The 19,405-nt window shown below is 46.5% G+C and overlaps 1 protein-coding gene and 2 pseudogenes across 1 annotated transcript in view; 2 read left to right on the top strand and 1 right to left on the bottom strand.

Annotated features, from left to right (window-relative positions):
- The first annotated feature begins 7,953 nt into the window (after nucleotides 1-7,953).
- Nucleotides 7,954-8,071, top strand: LOC134897772 (5S ribosomal RNA; annotated as a pseudogene).
- Nucleotides 8,072-8,225: 154 nt separating this feature from the next.
- LOC134897493 (5S ribosomal RNA) lies at nucleotides 8,226-8,343 on the top strand (annotated as a pseudogene).
- Nucleotides 8,344-10,034: 1,691 nt separating this feature from the next.
- LOC135056058 (myosin-4-like) overlaps nucleotides 10,035-19,405 on the bottom strand; it is a 100,266-nt gene continuing 90,895 nt past the window's right edge. The window contains exon 39 of the mRNA XM_063960782.1: nucleotides 10,035-10,184. Within this exon, the coding sequence (XP_063816852.1) occupies nucleotides 10,164-10,184 (21 nt within the window). The 3' untranslated portion in view covers nucleotides 10,035-10,163. The remainder of the gene's footprint in view (nucleotides 10,185-19,405) is intronic.

Genomic DNA, 19,405 nt, shown 5'->3' with positions numbered 1-19,405 from the left:
CAGGACATGCACACTTTAACCAACCCATCATTTCAGTGACAGGGTCTGCCACACGACTGTGACTGATATGACGGGTTGGTTTGGACCCCCCCCCAAAAAAGAAGCAATTAATCTCTCCTTGCACAAACTGGCTCTACAGAGGCAAGATGTCCACCTCATCATCATCCTCCGATATATCACCGTGTACATCCCCTCCTCACAGATTATCAATTCGTCCCCACTGGAATCCACCATCTCAGCTCCCTGTGTACTTTGTGGAGGCAATTGCTGCTGGTCAATGTCTCCGCGGAGGAATTGATTATAATTCATTTTAATGAACATCATCTTCTCCACATTTTCTGGATGTAACCTCGTACGCCGATTGCTGACAAGGTGAGCGGCGGCACTAAACACTCTTTCGGAGTACACACTTGTGGGAGGGCAACTTAGGTAGAATAAAGCCAGTTTGTGGAAGGGCCTCCAAATTGCCTCTTTTTCCTGCCAGTATAAGTACGGACTGTGTGACGTGCCTACTTGGATGCGGTCACTCATATAATCCTCCACCATTCTTTCAATGTTGAGAGAATCATATGCAGTGACAGTAGACGACATGTCCGTAATCGTTGTCAGGTCCTTCAGTCCGGACCAGATGTCAGCATCAGCAGTCACTCCAGACTGCCCTGCATCACCGCCAGCGGGTGGGCTCGGAATTCTGAGGCTTTTCCTCGCACCCCCAGTTGCGGGAGAATGTGAAGGAGGAGATGTTGTTGACAGGTCGCGTTCCGCTTGACTTGACAATTTTCTCACCAGCAGGTCTTTCAACCCCAGCAGACTTGTGTCTGCCGGAAAGAGAGATCCAAGGTAGGCTTTAAATCTAGGATCGAGCACGGTGGCCAAAATGTAGTGCTCTGATTTCAACAGATTGACCACCCGTGAATCCTTGTTAAGCGAATTAAGGGCTCCATCCACAAGTCCCACATGCCTAGCGGAATCGCTCCGTGTTAGCTCCTCCTTCAATGTCTCCAGCTTCTTCTGCAAAAGCCTGATGAGGGGAATGACCTGACTCAGGCTGGCAGTGTCTGAACTGACTTCACGTGTGGCAAGTTCAAAGGGCATCAGAACCTTGCACAACGTTGAAATCATTCTCCACTGCGCTCGAGACAGGTGCATTCCACCTCCTATATCGTGCTCAATTGTATAGGCTTGAATGGCCTTTTGCTGCTCCTCCAACCTCTGAAGCATATAGAGGGTTGAATTCCACCTCGTTACCACTTCTTGCTTCAGATGATGGCAGGGCAGGTTCAGTAGTTTTTGGTGGTGCTCCAGTCTTCTGTACGTGGTGCCTGTACGCCGAAAGTGTCCCGCAATTCTTCTGGCCACCGACAGCATCTCTTGCACGCCCCTGTCATTTTTTTAAAAATTCTGCACCACCAAATTCAAGGTATGTGCAAAACATGGGACGTGCTGGAATTTGCCCATATTTAATGCACACACAATATTGCTGGCGTTGTCTGATGCCACAAATCCACAGGAGAGTCCAATTGGGGTAAGCCATTCCTCGATGATCTTCCTCAGTTGCCGTAAGAGGTTTTCAGCTGTGTGCGTATTCTGGAAAGCGGTGATACAAAGCGTAGCCTGCCTAGGAAAGAGTTGGCGTTTGCGAGATGCTGCTACTGGTGCCGCCGCTGCTGTTCTTGCGGCGGGAGTCCATACATCTACCCAGTGGGCTGTCACAGTCATATAGTCCTGACCCTGCCCTGCTCCACTTGTCCACATGTCCGTGGTTAAGTGGACATTGGGTACAGCTGCATTTTTTAGGACACTGGTGACTCTTTTTCTGAGGTCTGTGTACATTTTCGGTATCGCCTGCCTAGAGAAATGGAACCTAGATGGTATTTGGTACCGGGGACACAGTACCTCCAACAAGTCTCTAGTTGGCTCTGCAGTAATGATGGATACCGGAACCACGTTTCTCACCACCCAGGATGCCAAGGCCTCAGTTATCCGCTTTGCAGTAGGATGACTGCTGTGATATTTCATCTTCCTCGCAAAGGACTGTTGGACAGTCAATTGCTTGGTGGAAGTAGTAAAAGTGGTCTTACGACTTCCCCTCTGGGATGACCATCGACTCCCAGCAGCAACAACAGCAGCGCCAGCAGCAGTAGGCGTTACACGCAAGGATGCATCGGAGGAATCCCAGGCAGGAGAGGAATCATCAGAATTGCCAGTGACATGGCCTGCAGGACTATTGGCATTCCTGGGGAAGGAGGAAATTGACACTGAGGGAGTTGGTGGGGTGGTTTGCGTGAGCTTGGTTACAAGAGGAAGGGATTTACTGGTCAGTGGACTGCTTCCGCTGTCGGCCAAAGTTTTTGAACTTGTCACTGACTTATTATGAATGCGCTGCAGGTGATGTATAAGGGAGGATGTTCCGAGGTGGTTAACGTCCTTACCCCTACTTATTACAGCTTGACAAAGGGAACACACGGCTTGACAAATGTTGTCCGCATTTCTGTTGAAATACTTCCACACCGAAGAGCTGATTTTTTTTGTATTTTCACCAGGCATGTCAACGGCCATATTCCTCCCACGGACAACAGGTGTCTCCCCGGGTGCCTGACTTAAACAAACCACCTCATCATCAGAATCCTCCTTGTCAATTTCCTCCCCAGCGCCAGCAACACCCATATCCTCCTCATCCTGGTGTACTTCAACACTGACATCTTCAATCTGACTATCAGGAACTGGACTGCGGGTGCTCCTTCCAGCACTTGCAGGGGGCGTGCAAATGGTGGAAGGCGCATGCTCTTCACGTCCAGTGTTGGGAAGGTCAGGCATCGCAACTGACACAATTGGACTCTCCTTGTGGATTTGGGATTTCGAAGAACGCACAGTTCTTTGCGGTGCTACTGCTTTTGCCAGCTTGAGTCTTTTCATTTTTCTAGCGAGAGGCTGAGTGCCTCCATCCTCATGTGAAGCTGAACCACTAGCCATGAACATAGGCCAGGGCCTCAGCCGTTCCTTGCTACTCCGTGTGGTAAATGGCATATTGGCAAGTTTACGCTTCTCCTCCGACAATTTTATTTTAGGTTTTGGAGTCCTTTTTTTACTGATATTTGGTGTTTTGGATTTGACATGCTCTGTACTATGACATTGGGCATCGGCCTTGGCAGACGACGTTGCTGGCATTTCATCGTCTCGGCCATGACTAGTGGCAGCAGCTTCAGCACGAGGTGGAAGTGGATCTTGATCTTTCCTAATTTTGGAACCTCAACATTTTTGTTCTCCATATTTTAATAGGCACAACTAAAAGGCACCTCAGGTAAACAATGGAGATGGATGGATACTAGTATACAATTATGGATGGACTGCCGAGTGCCGACACAGAGGTAGCTACAGCCGTGGACTACCGTACTGTACTGTGTCTGCTGCTAATATAGACTGGATGATAAGGAGATGTAGTATGTATAAAGAAAGAAAAAAAAAACCACGGGTAGGTGGTATACAATTATGGACGGACTGCCGAGTGCCGACACAGAGGTAGCTACAGCCGTGGACTACCGTACTGTACTGTGTCTGCTGCTAATATAGACTGGATGATAATGAGATGTAGTATGTATAAAGAAGAAAGAAAAAAAAAACCACGGGTAGGTGGTATACAATTATGGATGGACTGCCGAGTGCCGACACAGAGGTAGCTACAGCCGTGGACTACCGTACTGTGTCTGCTGCTAATATAGACTGGTTGATAATGAGATGTAGTATGTATAAAGAAGAAAGAAAAAAAAACCACGGGTAGGTGGTATACAATTATGGACGGACTGCCGAGTGCCGACACAGAGGTAGCTACAGCCGTGGACTACCGTACTGTACTGTGTCTGCTGCTAATATAGACTGGATGATAATGAGATGTAGTATGTATAAAGAAGAAAGAAAAAAAAAACCACGGGTAGGTGGTATACAATTATGGACGGACTGCCGAGTGCCGACACAGAGGTAGCTACAGCCGTGGACTACCGTACTGTGTCTGCTGCTAATATAGACTGGTTGATAATGAGATGTAGTATGTATAAAGAAGAAAGAAAAAAAAACCACGGGTAGGTGGTATACAATTATGGACGGACTGCCGAGTGCCGACACAGAGGTAGCTACAGCCGTGGACTACCGTACTGTACTGTGTCTGCTGCTAATAAAGACTGGATGATAATGAGATGTAGTATGTATAAAGAAGAAAGAAAAAAAAAACCACGGGTAGGTGGTATACAATTATGGACGGACTGCCGAGTGCCGACACAGAGGTAGCTACAGCCGTGGACTACCGTACTGTGTCTGCTGCTAATATAGACTGGTTGATAATGAGATGTAGTATGTATAAAGAAGAAAGAAAAAAAAACACGGGTAGGTGGTATACAATTATGGACGGACTGCCGAGTGCCGACACAGAGGTAGCTACAGCCGTGGACTACCGTACTGTACTGTGTCTGCTGCTAATATAGACTGGATGATAATGAGATGTAGTATGTATAAAGAAGAAAAAAAACCACGGGTAGGTGGTATACAATTATGGACGGACTGCCGAGTGCCGACACAGAGGTAGCTACAGCCGTGGACTACCGTACTGTGTCTGCTGCTAATATAGACTGGTTGATAATGAGATGTAGTATGTATAAAGAAGAAAGAAAAAAAAAACCACGGGTAGGTGGTATACAATTATGGACGGACTGCCGAGTGCCGACACAGAGGTAGCTACAGCCGTGGACTACCGTACTGTGTCTGCTGCTAATATAGACTGGTTGATAATGAGATGTAGTATGTATAAAGAAGAAAGAAAAAAAAACACGGGTAGGTGGTATACAATTATGGACGGACTGCCGAGTGCCGACACAGAGGTAGCTACAGCCGTGGACTACCGTACTGTACTGTGTCTGCTGCTAATATAGACTGGATGATAATGAGATGTAGTATGTATAAAGAAGAAAGAAAAAAAAAACCACGGGTAGGTGGTATACAATTATGGACGGACTGCCGAGTGCCGACACAGAGGTAGCTACAGCCGTGGACTACCGTACTGTGTCTGCTGCTAATATAGACTGGTTGATAATGAGATGTAGTATGTATAAAGAAGAAAGAAAAAAAAACCACGGGTAGGTGGTATACAATTATGGACGGACTGCCGAGTGCCGACACAGAGGTAGCTACAGCCGTGGACTACCGTACTGTACTGTGTCTGCTGCTAATAAAGACTGGATGATAATGAGATGTAGTATGTATAAAGAAGAAAGAAAAAAAAAACCACGGGTAGGTGGTATACAATTATGGACGGACTGCCGAGTGCCGACACAGAGGTAGCTACAGCCGTGGACTACCGTACTGTGTCTGCTGCTAATATAGACTGGTTGATAATGAGATGTAGTATGTATAAAGAAGAAAGAAAAAAAAACACGGGTAGGTGGTATACAATTATGGACGGACTGCCGAGTGCCGACACAGAGGTAGCTACAGCCGTGGACTACCGTACTGTACTGTGTCTGCTGCTAATATAGACTGGATGATAATGAGATGTAGTATGTATAAAGAAGAAAAAAAACCACGGGTAGGTGGTATACAATTATGGACGGACTGCCGAGTGCCGACACAGAGGTAGCTACAGCCGTGGACTACCGTACTGTGTCTGCTGCTAATATAGACTGGTTGATAATGAGATGTAGTATGTATAAAGAAGAAAGAAAAAAAAAACCACGGGTAGGTGGTATACAATTATGGACGGACTGCCGAGTGCCGACACAGAGGTAGCTACAGCCGTGGACTACCGTACTGTACTGTGTCTGCTGCTAATATAGACTGGATGATAATGAGATGTAGTATGTATAAAGAAGAAAGAAAAAAAAAACCACGGGTAGGTGGTATACAATTATGGACGGACTGCCGAGTGCCGACACAGAGGTAGCTACAGCCGTGGACTACCGTACTGTGTCTGCTGCTAATATAGACTGGTTGATAATGAGATGTAGTATGTATAAAGAAGAAAGAAAAAAAAAAACACGGGTAGGTGGTATACAATTATGGACGGACTGCCGAGTGCCGACACAGAGGTAGCTACAGCCGTGGACTACCGTACTGTACTGTGTCTGCTGCTAATATAGACTGGATGATAATGAGATGTAGTATGTATAAAGAAGAAAGAAAAAAAAAACCACGGGTAGGTGGTATACAATTATGGATGGACTGCCGAGTGCCGACACAGAGGTAGCTACAGCCGTGGACTACCGTACTGTACTGTGTCTGCTGCTAATATAGACTGGATGATAATGAGATGTAGTATGTATAAAGAAGAGAGAAAAAAAAACCACGGGTAGGTGGTATACAATTATGGATGGACTGCCGAGTGCCGACACAGAGGTAGCTACAGCCGTGAACTACCGTACTGTGTCTGCTGCGACTGGATGATAAATAATTATATAAAAAATATATATATATCACTACTGCAGCCGGACAGGTATATATTATATAATGACGGACCTGCTGGACACTGTCTGTCAGCAGAATGAGTTTTTTATTTTATAGAATAAAAAAACACCACACAAGTCACACGACGTGTGTTTAACTTTTACAGGCAGACAGTGACAATACAATATAGTATACTATACTGGTGGTCAGGTCACTGGTCAGTCACACTGGCAGTGGCACTCCTGCAGCAAAAGTGTGCACTGTTTAATTTTAATATGTACTCCTCCTGGCTCCTGCTATAACCTAACTGCTCCCCAGTCTCCCCCACAATTAAGCTGTGTAAGCACAGTCAGATATTATACATAGATGATGCAGCACACTGGGCTGAGCACAGATATGGTATGTGACTGAGACTGAGTCACTGTGTATCGTTTTTTCAGGCAGAGAACGGATTATATTAAATAATATAAAACTGCACTGGTGGTCACTGGTCAGTCACTAGTATAACTAACTAATACTATCAGCAAAATTCTGCACTCTCTGTCTGAGTACTCCTCCTAAGCTCCAGTAAATGAAGTGTCACTGTCTCACTCTCACATCTATTTCTTCTCTAAACGGAGAGGACGCCAGCCACGTCCTCTCACTATCAATCTCAATGCACGTGTAAAATGGCGGCGACGCGCGGCTCCTTATATAGAATCCGAGTCTCGCGATAGAATCCGAGCCTCGCGAGAATCCGACAGCGTCATGATGACGTTCGGGCGCGCTCGGGTTAACCGAGCAAGGCGGGAAGATCCGAGTCGCTCGGATCCGTGTAAAAAATCATGAAGTTCGGGCGGGTTCGGATTCCGAGGAACCGAACCCGCTCATCTCTAGTAAATACTGGCTGCTTTATTTTTACACTGCAATTTAGATTTCAGTTTGAACACACCCCACCCAAATCTAACTCTTTCTGCACATGTTATATCTGTCCCCCCTGCAGTGCACATGGTTTTGCCCAACTGCTAAAAAATTTGATGCTGCGATCAACTTGGAATTACCCCCTAAACTCTGTTCTTCAATAATTGGTATTGATCAATTTCACTCTCATTATAAGGCTATATGTATTATCTATGAGCCAGCCTTAAGCTCTTTGCCAGCACATGATTACTCATCTGGTTTCCCCTTTAGGGGACTAGCAAGTATAGTGTTTATTGTCATTGAACCATCCATGGGCCGTTTCTGAGCTCTGATTTTTATTTGTCATTTGTTATTCCTTAATCTAAATATTAAGATACACACATACACAGTACATATCTTCTTTCAGCATTTTTTATGAGAGCTCACTATCTGCAAAACTCTACCTACCACACTACACCTCTATCGAATCTATCTAGTGCCTTAATAAATCCCAGACACTCAGAATTATCCTGACACACCCTTGTCTGGAAATACCATTTTGAGGCTATCTATAGCCTTGGTTGAGTGTGAAGTACAGAAAGCAGAGTTTATGTATTCTCCTATTCCATTCATATTTCCTCCATTCTGGCCCATGGCCATACTACCCTGAATACGCCTGATCCTGTCCAATCTCGGAAGCTAAGCAGGCATGGCCTGGTCAGTACTAGGAAGGAGAACCTCCTGAGAATACCAGGTGCAGTGGGCCTTTTTAAAGGAAAAATCTCATCCAACGCTTCTCATATTTCTGCTTCTGGAAGAACCCTCCCGGACTATTCATGGTTTTGACTTATGTACAGTACAGATAACAGGAGTGGATTTCCCCTCTTATTTCTTTTCTTTTCTCACATTTCAAACAACAGGCCCACGGCCATACTACCCTGAATACGCCCGACCTTGTCCGATCTCGGAAGCTAAGCAGGTATGGCCTGGTCAGTATCAGGAAGGGAAACCTCCTGAGAATACCAGGTGCAGTGGGCCCCCTTTTCTTTCTTAAAAGATTCTTTTGCCAACCCAATCTTGCTACCATATCACGCCACTATTGAAACCTTTATTCCAAGGCATGTACAGTAACTTTTCTGGATACCCTTATCTCATCAGAACTCTATGGTATCCATTAAACACATTCTTTCTGATATTCTCACCTTCCTTCATTACCTTGTACCTCATTTGCTAAAAAGGTTAAACAAGTTCCTTATTCCAAATATCAGACACGAGTCTCAAAATTATTTCACATTTATTTCCTTTTATTCAAGAAACAATTAAAGGTTAAGTTTTATCTTTCATCATTTATTTTACTTTACATTATACCAATTATTACAAACGAGTGCTCCCAAACAAGGTTTTTTTGTCTTTTCTCTCCTTTTCAATTGTAGATATGCACCCCTGCCTGTGCCATGCCCATACTATCTGCTTCTGCTCCTAGTCTCCTATAGATTTGCCCAGATCTGTGACTCATTTGACTAACTCCGCCCAGTGTTAGCAAATGAGTGACAAAGTCACAGATCTGGGCTATTATATAAGAGATATACGCAGACATACATACATATATTTATCTTAATATAGGAAATAGGGGGGCACCTATATTTATCTTGCCTCCGGGCAACTGTGACAAACTTACGCCACTGACTACATTCATCATATTATGATCCGCAATCGAAAGATATTTTCATCAAGTTGAACTATCTAACCATGAATTACTTCAGCAAAACCGAGCGCTAACATTTATCATAAAGAAGGAAAATAAACCGCTCGCATTTATTTATTTATTTAAGAGAAAATCCTTGGAAGATAGTCACCATATGAAAACAAATACTAGCTCCTGATATCTGCTGTTGGAGGTTTTAAACGTCACATCTGAACCCCTGGTACTTGAATAGATGCATTAACTTTTTTTGTGCTCTCTAGAAATGCATTTATAGCACCAGCCAGAGTTGATGATTCTTGTAGTCCTCGAATAAAAAACCTGTATCCAATCATAGCTATGGGGCATACTTACCGACATTCTGGCTGCTCTCTGCAGGAGAGAGCAGCCAGGTCGGCTCAGCAGGAAGGCAGGAGAGTGCTGTGACGTGACGAGGGGGTGGGCTGGAGTCGGGATTGGGGCGGGGCAAGGGTGGGATGGGGCGGAGTTACAATGCCACCTCCTTTAAGCCATGCCCCCGCTCTGTAATGCCGCGATCACCGGCATTACACTGCAGGGGGCGTGGCTATGATGACGCGATTCAGCAAGAATCGTGTCATCGACTGCCCGGACCGCCCACTTTACACACTAAGTGGGCGGACGGGCAGGGGGGACCCCTCAAATCGGGAGACTTGCCTGCTCTTCCGGGGGGCCTCTTCCTGTCAATCAGCATGCGAATGGCTGTGCGATTGAAATTTTTGCACCATTCTGTTGCTGTTTGGCAATGCCTGTTGTTGTTTGGCGACGCGCGTGCGTAGTCTTTTGATAATCGGCCGCTGTGTAAAAACGCACAGCAGTGGTCAGGTCTGAATCGGGCCCTATGTCCTATCCAAGGACAATATTAATGTTCAGTTCTGCCTGGTGATCTAAATGCAATTTATTTGGTAATAGTTGACCAATGGCGTGTGCAAGGCAATACATTTGAAGGTAAATAAAAATCAAAACCCTTTCATCCTCACAATTTTGAAGTCAAACAGTAGGTACTACATTTTTGTCAAAACTATTTTATTGTCTACATGACGAAAAACATCTACAAAAAGACAAAAATTTCAGGTATCAGTTCACTCTTCCTCCTCTTTCACCTGCAGTTCACTCTTCCTCCTCTTTCACCTGCAGTTCACTCTTCCCCCTCTTTCACCTGCAGAAGAACATAAGAAACATATTCAGTTATGGTCCCACAACTTGCAGTTGTTTGCAGGCACAACTGCTGAGAACATAAACAATGAAATGGTCAGCCAAGGATTTTTGATCATATTCTTGTCAACCAATTGTCCTCATTCTTGCAAAATTGAGCAGTTACAGGCAAGCAGGTGTTTTTAAACATTTTGCAGCCTTTTCTAATATTATTATGTTACTCATGTTATGTATATAGTACTAACAAATTATGTCATATAGTGGTGTGCTAGTATACAGTATACAGATAAGAGGTGCTGTACATTACATACACAGTCAGTGGTGTATTTTACCTATGGGCTGAAATCTTGGGGCCCGTTACACTGATATCTCTGCGGCATGTGCCAATACATGCATCACCAAATACAAGACACTAGAATTGTGCATATACAGAAACCCTACAATACATAGATGGAAGACACAAAACAAAAGCGCACTGTGTCCACACATACATACTACACACCCACACACATACATACATACATGTATACACAAACACATCACATATACATTATATACACACACACACATACTGTGAACCAGTGGCATCAGATGGCAGGGGGGTGCGGCTCGCACCCAGTTGTCACCCTCGGAAGGGGTGACACCAAAGTGCCAGCTCTTCTACAGTGACAGAAGCCGATCGCTGCAGTGTGATAATCCTCTGCAGCACTCGGCTCCTGTCACAGATAAGGAGCTGGCACTGCGCGGCACAGTGTCCGGGAGGCAGCCAGCATCTCCGGCCTGGGTAAGCTGGACATGCCCCCGAAATGAAGAGGAGATCCACGAGGCCACGCCCCTTCAAATCAGGCCACACACCCTTTGTGGGCGCTCGTGGTTCCGTTGAGGTGAGTAAGGGGTGCAGTAATACAGAGAGCGCACCATGTGTCACCACACCTGGTGACGCCTCTGCTGTGAACCAGAAATAGACAGTCCAGGAAGGACTCACTGTCACCACAGCCAGCGTGTGGGGAGCTGCTGCAATCTTCTCCTTCCGAGTGTCACACACCTGTGGCTGGCGCTGGCAGCAGGAGGTTGTACACAGCTTCTGGGCTGCTCCTCAGTGGAGGCAGGAGACAGGAAAGTGCCAGCGAGCCAGCATCATGATGTCACGATGTTGATGCCACAGTATAGGACCATACAAAGTGACAGGGTAAGGAGGGGAAGGTGTGGAAGGAGGTAGTGCGACTGCTTACTAGACACTTAATTTTTTTTACGGTCATTTGCGGTCGGGCAGGCGTTCACTTTAAATAGGAAGGTCGTCCTTGCCTCGTCAGCCCTAGACGTCTTCTATGGGCTGCAACCGATGCAGTCCATAGAAGCCGGGGGTTTGTGCATGTGCAGTCTGGCCACCACTGGTGCGCATGCCCTGGTCCCGTCACCTGCCAGATCCATTGCGTAGGTCCAGGGACCTGGCTGACTGTCTTCTCTCTAGTGATGAGCAGCGGAAATTTTTCGTGTTTTGTGTTTTGGTTTTGGGTTCGGTTCCGCGGCCGTGTTTTGGGTTCGAACGCGTTTTGGCAAAACCTCACCAAATTTTTTTTTATCGGATTCGGGTGTGTTTTGAATTCGGGTGTTTTTTTCAAAAAAACCCTAAAAAACAACTTAAATCATAGAATTTGGGGGTCATTTTGATCCCAAAGTATTATTAACCTCAAAAACCATAATTTCCACTCATTTTCAGTCTATTCTGAACACCTCACAATATTATTTTTAGTCCTAAAATTTGCACCGAGGTCGCTGGTTGACTAAGCTAAGCGACCCAAGTGGCCGACACAAAACACCTGGCCCATCTAGGAGTGGCACTGCAGTGTCACGCAGGATGGCCCTTCCAAAAAACACTCCCCAAACAACACATGACGCAAAGAAAAAAAGAGGCGCAATGAGGTAGCTGTGTGACTAAGCTCAATGACCCAAGTGGCCGACACAAACACCTGGCCCATCTAGGAGTGGCACTGCAGTGTCACGCAGGATGGCCCTTCCAAAAAACACTCCCCAAACAGCACATGACGCAAAGAAAAAAAGAGGCGCAATGAGGTAGCTGTGTGAGTAAGCTAAGCGACCCTAGTGGCCGACACAAACACCTGGCCCATCTAGGAGTGGCACTGCAGTGTCACGCAGGATGGCCCTTCAAAAAACACTCCCCAAACAGCACATGACGCAAAGAAAAAAAGAGGCGCAATGAGGTAGCTGTGTGAGTAAGCAAAGCGACCCTAGTGGCCGACACAAACACCTGGCCCATCTCGGAGTGGCACTGCAGTGTCACGCAGGATGGCCCTTCCAAAAAACACTCCCCAAACAGCACATGACGCAAAGAAAAATTAAAGAAAAAAGAGGTGCAAGATGGAATTGTCCTTTGGTCCTCCCACCCACCCTTATGTTGTATAAACAGGACATGCACACTTTAACCAACCCATCATTTCAGTGACAGGGTCTGCCACACGACTGACTGAAATGACGGGTTTGTTTGGACCCCGACCAAAAAAGAAGCAATTAATCTCTCCTTGCACAAACTGGCTCTACAGAGGCAAGATGTCCACCTCATCATCATCCTCCAATATATCACCGTGTACATCCCCCTCCTCACAGATTATCAATTCGTCCCCACTGGAATCCACCATCTCAGCTCCCTGTGTACTTTGTGGAGGCAATTGCTGCTGGTCAATGTCTCCACGGAGGAATTGATTATAATTCATTTTAATGAACATCATCTTCTCCACATTTTCTGGATGTAACCTTGTACGCCGATTGCTGACAAGGTGAGCGGCGGCATTAAACACTCTTTCGGAGTACACACTTGTGGGAGGGCAACTTAGGTAGAATAAAGCCAGTTTGTGCAAGGGCCTCCAAATTGCCTCTTTTTCCTGCCAGTATACGTACGGACTGTCTGACGTGCCTACTTGGATGCGGTCACTCATATAATCCTCCACCATTCTTTCAATGGGGAGAGAATCATATGCAGTGACAGTAGACGACATGTCCGTAATCGTTGTCAGGTCCTTCAGTCCGGACCAGATGTCAGCATCAGCAGTCGCTCCAGACTGCCCTGCATCACCGCCAGCGGGTGGGCTCGGAATTCTGAGGCTTTTCCTCGCACCCCCAGTTGCGGGAGAATGTGAAGGAGGAGATGTTGACAGGTCGCGTTCCGCTTGACTTGACAATTTTCTCACCAGCAGGTCTTTGAACCCCAGCAGACTTGTGTGTGCCGGAAAGAGAGATCCAAGGTAGGTTTTAAATCTAGGATCGAGCACGGTGGCCAAAATGTAGTGCTCTGATTTCAACAGATTGACCACCCGTGAATCCTTGTTAAGCGAATTAAGGGCTCCATCCACAAGTCCCACATGCCTAGCGGAATCGCTCTGTCTTAGCTCCTCCTTCAATGTCTCCAGCTTCTTCTGCACAGCCTGATGAGGGGAATGACCTGACTCAGGCTGGCAGTGTCTGAACTGACTTCACGTGTGGCAAGTTCAAAAGGTTGCAGAACCTTGCACAACGTTGAAATCATTCTCCACTGCGCTTGAGACAGGTGCATTCCACCTCCTATATCATGCTCAGTTGTATAGGCTTGAATGGCCTTTTGCTGCTCCTCCAACCTCTGAAGCATATAGAGGGTTGAATTCCACCTCGTTACCACCTCCTGCTTCAGATGATGGCAGGGCAGGTTCAGTAGTTTTTGGTGGTGCTCCAGTCTTCTGTACGTGGTGCCTGTACGCCGAAAGTGTCCCGCAATTCTTCTGGCCACCGGCAGCATCTCTTACACGCCCCTGTCGTTTTTTAAATAATTCTGCACCACCAAATTCAAGGTATGTGCAAAACATGGGACGTGCTGGAATTTGCCCAGATTTAATGCACACACAATATTGCTGGCGTTGTCCGATGCCACAAATCCACAGGAGAGTCCAATTGGGGTAAGCCATTCCGCGATGATCTTCCTCAGTTGCCGTAAGAGGTTTTCAGCTGTGTGCGTATTCTGGAAAGCGGTGATACAAAGCGTAGCCTGCCTAGGAAAGAGTTGGCGTTTGCGAGATGCTGCTACTGGTGCCGCCGCTGCTGTTCTTGCGGCGGGAGTCCATACATCTACCCAGTGGGCTGTCACAGTCATATAGTCCTGAGCCTGCCCTGCTCCACTTGTCCACATGTCCGTGGTTAAGTGGACATTGGGTACAGCTGCATTTTTTAGGACACTGGTGACTCTTTTTCTGAGGTCTGTGTACATTTTCGGTATCGCCTGCCTAGAGAAATGGAACCTAGATGGTATTTGGTACCGGGGACACAGTACCTCCAACAAGTCTCTAGTTGGCTCTGCAGTAATGATGGATACCGGAACCACGTTTCTCACCACCCAGGATGCCAAGGCCTCAGTTATCCGCTTTGCAGCAGGATGACTGCTGTGATATTTCATCTTCCTCGCAAAGGACTGTTGGACAGTCAATTGCTTGGTGGAAGTAGTAAAAGTCGTCTTACGACTTCCCCTCTGGGATGACCATCGACTCCCAGCAGCAACAACAGCAGCGCCAGCAGCAGTAGGCGTTACACGCAAGGATGCATCGGAGGAATCCCAGGCAGGAGAGGACTCGTCAGAATTGCCAGTGACATGGCCTGCAGGACTATTGGCATTCCTGGGGAAGGAGGAAATTGACACTGAGGGAGTTGGTGGTGTGGTTTGCGCGAGCTTGGTTACAAGAGGAAGGGATTTACTGGTCAGTGGACTGCTTCCGCTGTCGCACAAAGTTTTTGAACTTGTCACTGACTTATTATGAATGCGCTGCAGGTGACGTATAAGGGAGGATGTTCCGAGGTGGTTAACGTCCTTACCCCTACTTATTACAGCTTGACAAAGGCAACACACGGCTTGACACCTGTTGTCCGCATTTCTGTTGAAATACTTCCACACCGAAGAACTGATTTTTTTGGTATTTTCACCAGGCATGTCAATGGCCATATTCCTCCCACGGACAACAGGTGTCTCCCCGGGTGCCTGACTTAAACAAACCACCTTGCCATCAGAATCCTCATGGTCAATTTCCTCCCCAGCGCCAGCAACACCCATATCCTCCTCATCCTGGTGTACTTCAACACTGACATCTTCAATCTGACTATCAGGAACTGGACTGCGGGTGCTCCTTCCAGCACTTGCAGGGGGCATGCAAATGGTGGAAGGCGCATGCTCTTCACGTCCAGTGTTAGGAAGGTCAGGCATCGCAACCGACACAATTGGACTCTCCTTGTGGATTTGGGATTTCGAAGAACGCACAGTTCTTTGCTGTGCTTTTGCCAGCTTGAGTCGTTTCATTTTTCTAGCGAGAGGCTGAGTGCTTCCATCCTCATGTGAAGCTGAACCACTAGCCATGAACATAGGCCAGGGCCTCAGCCGTTCCTTGCCACTCCGTGTGGTAAATGGCATATTGGCAAGTTTACGCTTCTCCTCCGACAATTTTCTTTTAGATTTTTGAGTCCTTTTTTTACTGATATTTGGTGTGTTGGATTTTACATGCTCTGTACTAAGACATTGGGCATCGGCCTTGGCAGACGACGTTGATGGCATTTCATAGTCTCGGCCATGACTAGTGGCAGCAGCTTCAGCACGAGGTGGAAGTGGATCTTGATCTTTCCCTATTTTTGGAACCTCAACATTTTTGTTATCCATATTTTAATAGGCACAACTAAAAGGCACCTCAGGTAAACAATGGAGATGGATGGATACTAGTATACTTATGGATGACGAGTGACTGCCGACACAGAGGTAGCTACAGCCGTGGACTACCGTACTGTGTCTGCTGCTAATATAGACTGGATGATAATGAGATAAAATTAAAATATATATATATATCACTAGTACTGCAGCCGGACAGGTATATATTATGTAATGACGGACCTGATGGACACTGTCAGCTCAGCACTGCAGACTCCTAAAGTAAGCTACTAGTATCAAGAAGAAAGAAAAAAAAAAAACACGGGTAGGTGGTATACAATTATGGATGGACGAGCGACTGCCGACACAGAGGTAGCTACAGCCGTGGACTACCGTACTGTGTCTGCTGCTAATATAGACTGGATGATAATGAGATAAAATTAAAATATATATATATATCACTAGTACTGCAGCCGGACAGGTATATATTATGTAATGACAGACCTGCTGGACACTGTCAGTTCAGCACTGCAGACTCCTAAAGTAAGCTACTAGTATCAAGAAGAAAGAAAAAAAAAACACGGGTAGGTGGTATACAATTATGGATGGACGAGCGACTGCTGACACAGAGGTAGCTACAGCCGTGGACTACCGTACTGTGTTGCTGCTAATATAGACTGGATGATAATGAGATAAAATTAAAATATATATATATCACTAGTACTGCAGCCGCACAGGTATATATTATGTAATGACGGACCTGCTGGACACTGTCAGCTCAGCACTGCAGATTCCTAAAGTAAGCTACTAGTATCAAGAAGAAGAAAAAAAAACACGGGTAGGTGGTATACAATTATGGATGGACGAGCGACTGCCGACACAGAGGTAGCTACAGCCGTGGACTACCGTACTGTGTCTGCTGCTAATATAGACTGGATGATAATGAGATAAAATTAAAATATATATATATATCACTAGTACTGCAGCCGGACAGGTATATATTATGTAATGACAGACCTGCTGGACACTGTCAGTTCAGCACTGCAGACTCCTAAAGTAAGCTACTAGTATCAAGAAGAAAGAAAAAAAAAACACGGGTAGGTGGTATACAATTATGGATGGACGAGCGACTGCCGACACAGAGGTAGCTACAGCCGTGGACTACCGTACTGTGTCTGCTGCTAATATAGACTGGATGATAATGAGATAAAATTAAAATATATATATATCACTAGTACTGCAGCCGGACAGGTATATATTATGTAATGACGGACCTGATGGACACTGTCAGCTCAGCACTGCAGACTCCTAAAGTAAGCTACTAGTATCAAGAAGAAAGAAAAAAAAAACACGGGTAGGTGGTATACAATTATGGATGGACGAGCGACTGCCGACACAGAGGTAGCTACAGCCGTGGATTACCGTACTGTGTCTGCTGCTAATATAGACTGGATGATAATGAGATAAAATTAAAATTAAATATATATATATATCACTAGTACTGCAGCCGGACAGGTATATATTATGTAATGAAGGACCTGCTGGACACTGTCAGCAGAATGCGTTTATAAAAACACCACACGACGAGTGTTTAACTTTTTCAGGCAGACAATCACAATATACTGGTGGTCAGCAGACAATCACAATATACTGGTCAGAGGCGGAACTACTGGCAGTGCAGGCAGTGCACTGCACTGGGGCCCGCCTCTGTCCAGGGGCCCAAGCATGTAATGAGTCAAACTTACTCATTACATGCCGCAGATGAGAGGAGAGGACCAGCGGCACGGACGTCGGACGGGGAAGGAGGAGGAGGGAGGCGGAGAAGGGAGCCGCAGCAGCGCTTTGTTACTGGTGGAGGCGCTGCTGCTGCTGCCCCTCTGCTTCCCTATAGGCTGTCTTCCGAGAACAGCCTATAGGGAAGCAGAGGGGCAGCAGCGCCTCCACCAGTAACAAAGCGCTGCTGCGGCTCTCTCCTTCACCTCCGTCCACCACCTCCTCTGCTGCCCGGGAATCGACGGTCTCTGACGCTGCACCGAGGAACCTGAGGCGGAGAGGGTAAGTATAATTCTTCTTTCTTTCTTTCTTTTCTTTTTCTTTCCTTCTTTCTTGCTTGTGCCTGCCTGCCGCAATGTGTAAAAAGGGGGGACTGCCTGCCGCAATGTGTAAAAAGGGGGGACTGCCTGCCGCAATGTGTAAAAAGGGGGGACTGCCTGCCACTATGTGTAAAAAGGGGGAATCATCCTGCCGCAATGTGTAAAAATGGGGGACTGCCTGCAGCTATGTGTAAAAAGGGGTAATCTGCCTGACGCTATGTGTAAAAATGGGGAATCTGCCTGACGCTATGTGTAAAAAGGAGGAATCTGCCTGCCGTAATGTGTAAAAATGGGCACGCTGTCTGCCGTAATGTGTAACAAGGGCACGCGGTCTGCCGTTATGTGTAAAAAGGGTACGCTGTCTGCCGTTATGTGTAAAAAGGACACGCTGTCTGCTGTAATGTGTAAAAAGAGGAATCTGTTCGCTGTAAGGTGTAAAAGGGTCTCTACCTGGTGTAGTGGTGCTACCTACTGTGCGGCGTAATTTGAATAATGGAGACTACTGTGTTGGTATTATTTTGTGGCCACACCCCTTCCCCACGAAGCCACGCCACTATGTATTTTTGCGCGCGCCTACGACGCGCACTGCCCCTGGGGTGGACTTGGATGGGGGGGGGGGGGGGGGGGCCAAAGCATTTTGTCGCACCTGGGCCCACCGCTTGCTTGTTCCGCCACTGATACTGGTGGTCAGTGGTCACTGGTCAGTCACACTGGCAGTGGCACTCTGGCAGCAAAAGTGTGCACTGTACTTAAAATATGTACTCCTGCTATAATGCTCCCCAGTCTCCCCCACAATTAAGCTGTGTGAGCAGTGAGCACTCAGCACAGTCAGATAATGATATACAGTATTACATATGATGCAGCACACTGGGCTGAGCACAGATATGGTATGTGACTGTGTCACACTGTGTATCGTTTTTTTTCAGGCAGAGAACGGATTAATTAAACTGGTGGTCAGTCACTGGTCACACTATCAGCAAGTAGTACTCCGAGTCCTAAGCAGACAATCACAATATACTGGTGGTCAGTGTGGTCACTGGTCAGTCACACTGGCAGTGTGGCACTCTGGCAGCAAAAGTGTGCACTGTACATATGTACTCCTGCTCTAACTGCTCCCCACTCTCCCCCACAATTAAGCTGTGTGAGCAGTGAGCACTCAGCACAGTCAGATATACAGTATTACATATGATGATGCAGCACACTGAGGCTGAGCACAGATATGGTATGTGACTGTGTCACACTGTGTATCGTTTTTTTTCAGGCAGAGAACGGATTAATTAAACTGGTGGTCAATGGTCACTGGTCACACTATCAGCAAGTAGTAGTACTCCAGTCCTAATATGCTCCCCAAAATTAGTAAATAGTGTCTCTAACTCTCTACTCTCTTCTCTATAAACGGAGAGGACGCCAGCCACGTCCTCTCCCTATCAATCTCAATGCACGTGTGAAAATGGCGGCGACGCG

Source organism: Pseudophryne corroboree, chromosome 3 (assembly GCF_028390025.1).
Source record: "Pseudophryne corroboree isolate aPseCor3 chromosome 3, aPseCor3.hap2, whole genome shotgun sequence".
Taxonomy (NCBI): Eukaryota; Metazoa; Chordata; class Amphibia; order Anura; family Myobatrachidae; genus Pseudophryne; species Pseudophryne corroboree.
This window is presented reverse-complemented; position numbering and strand designations above follow the sequence as displayed.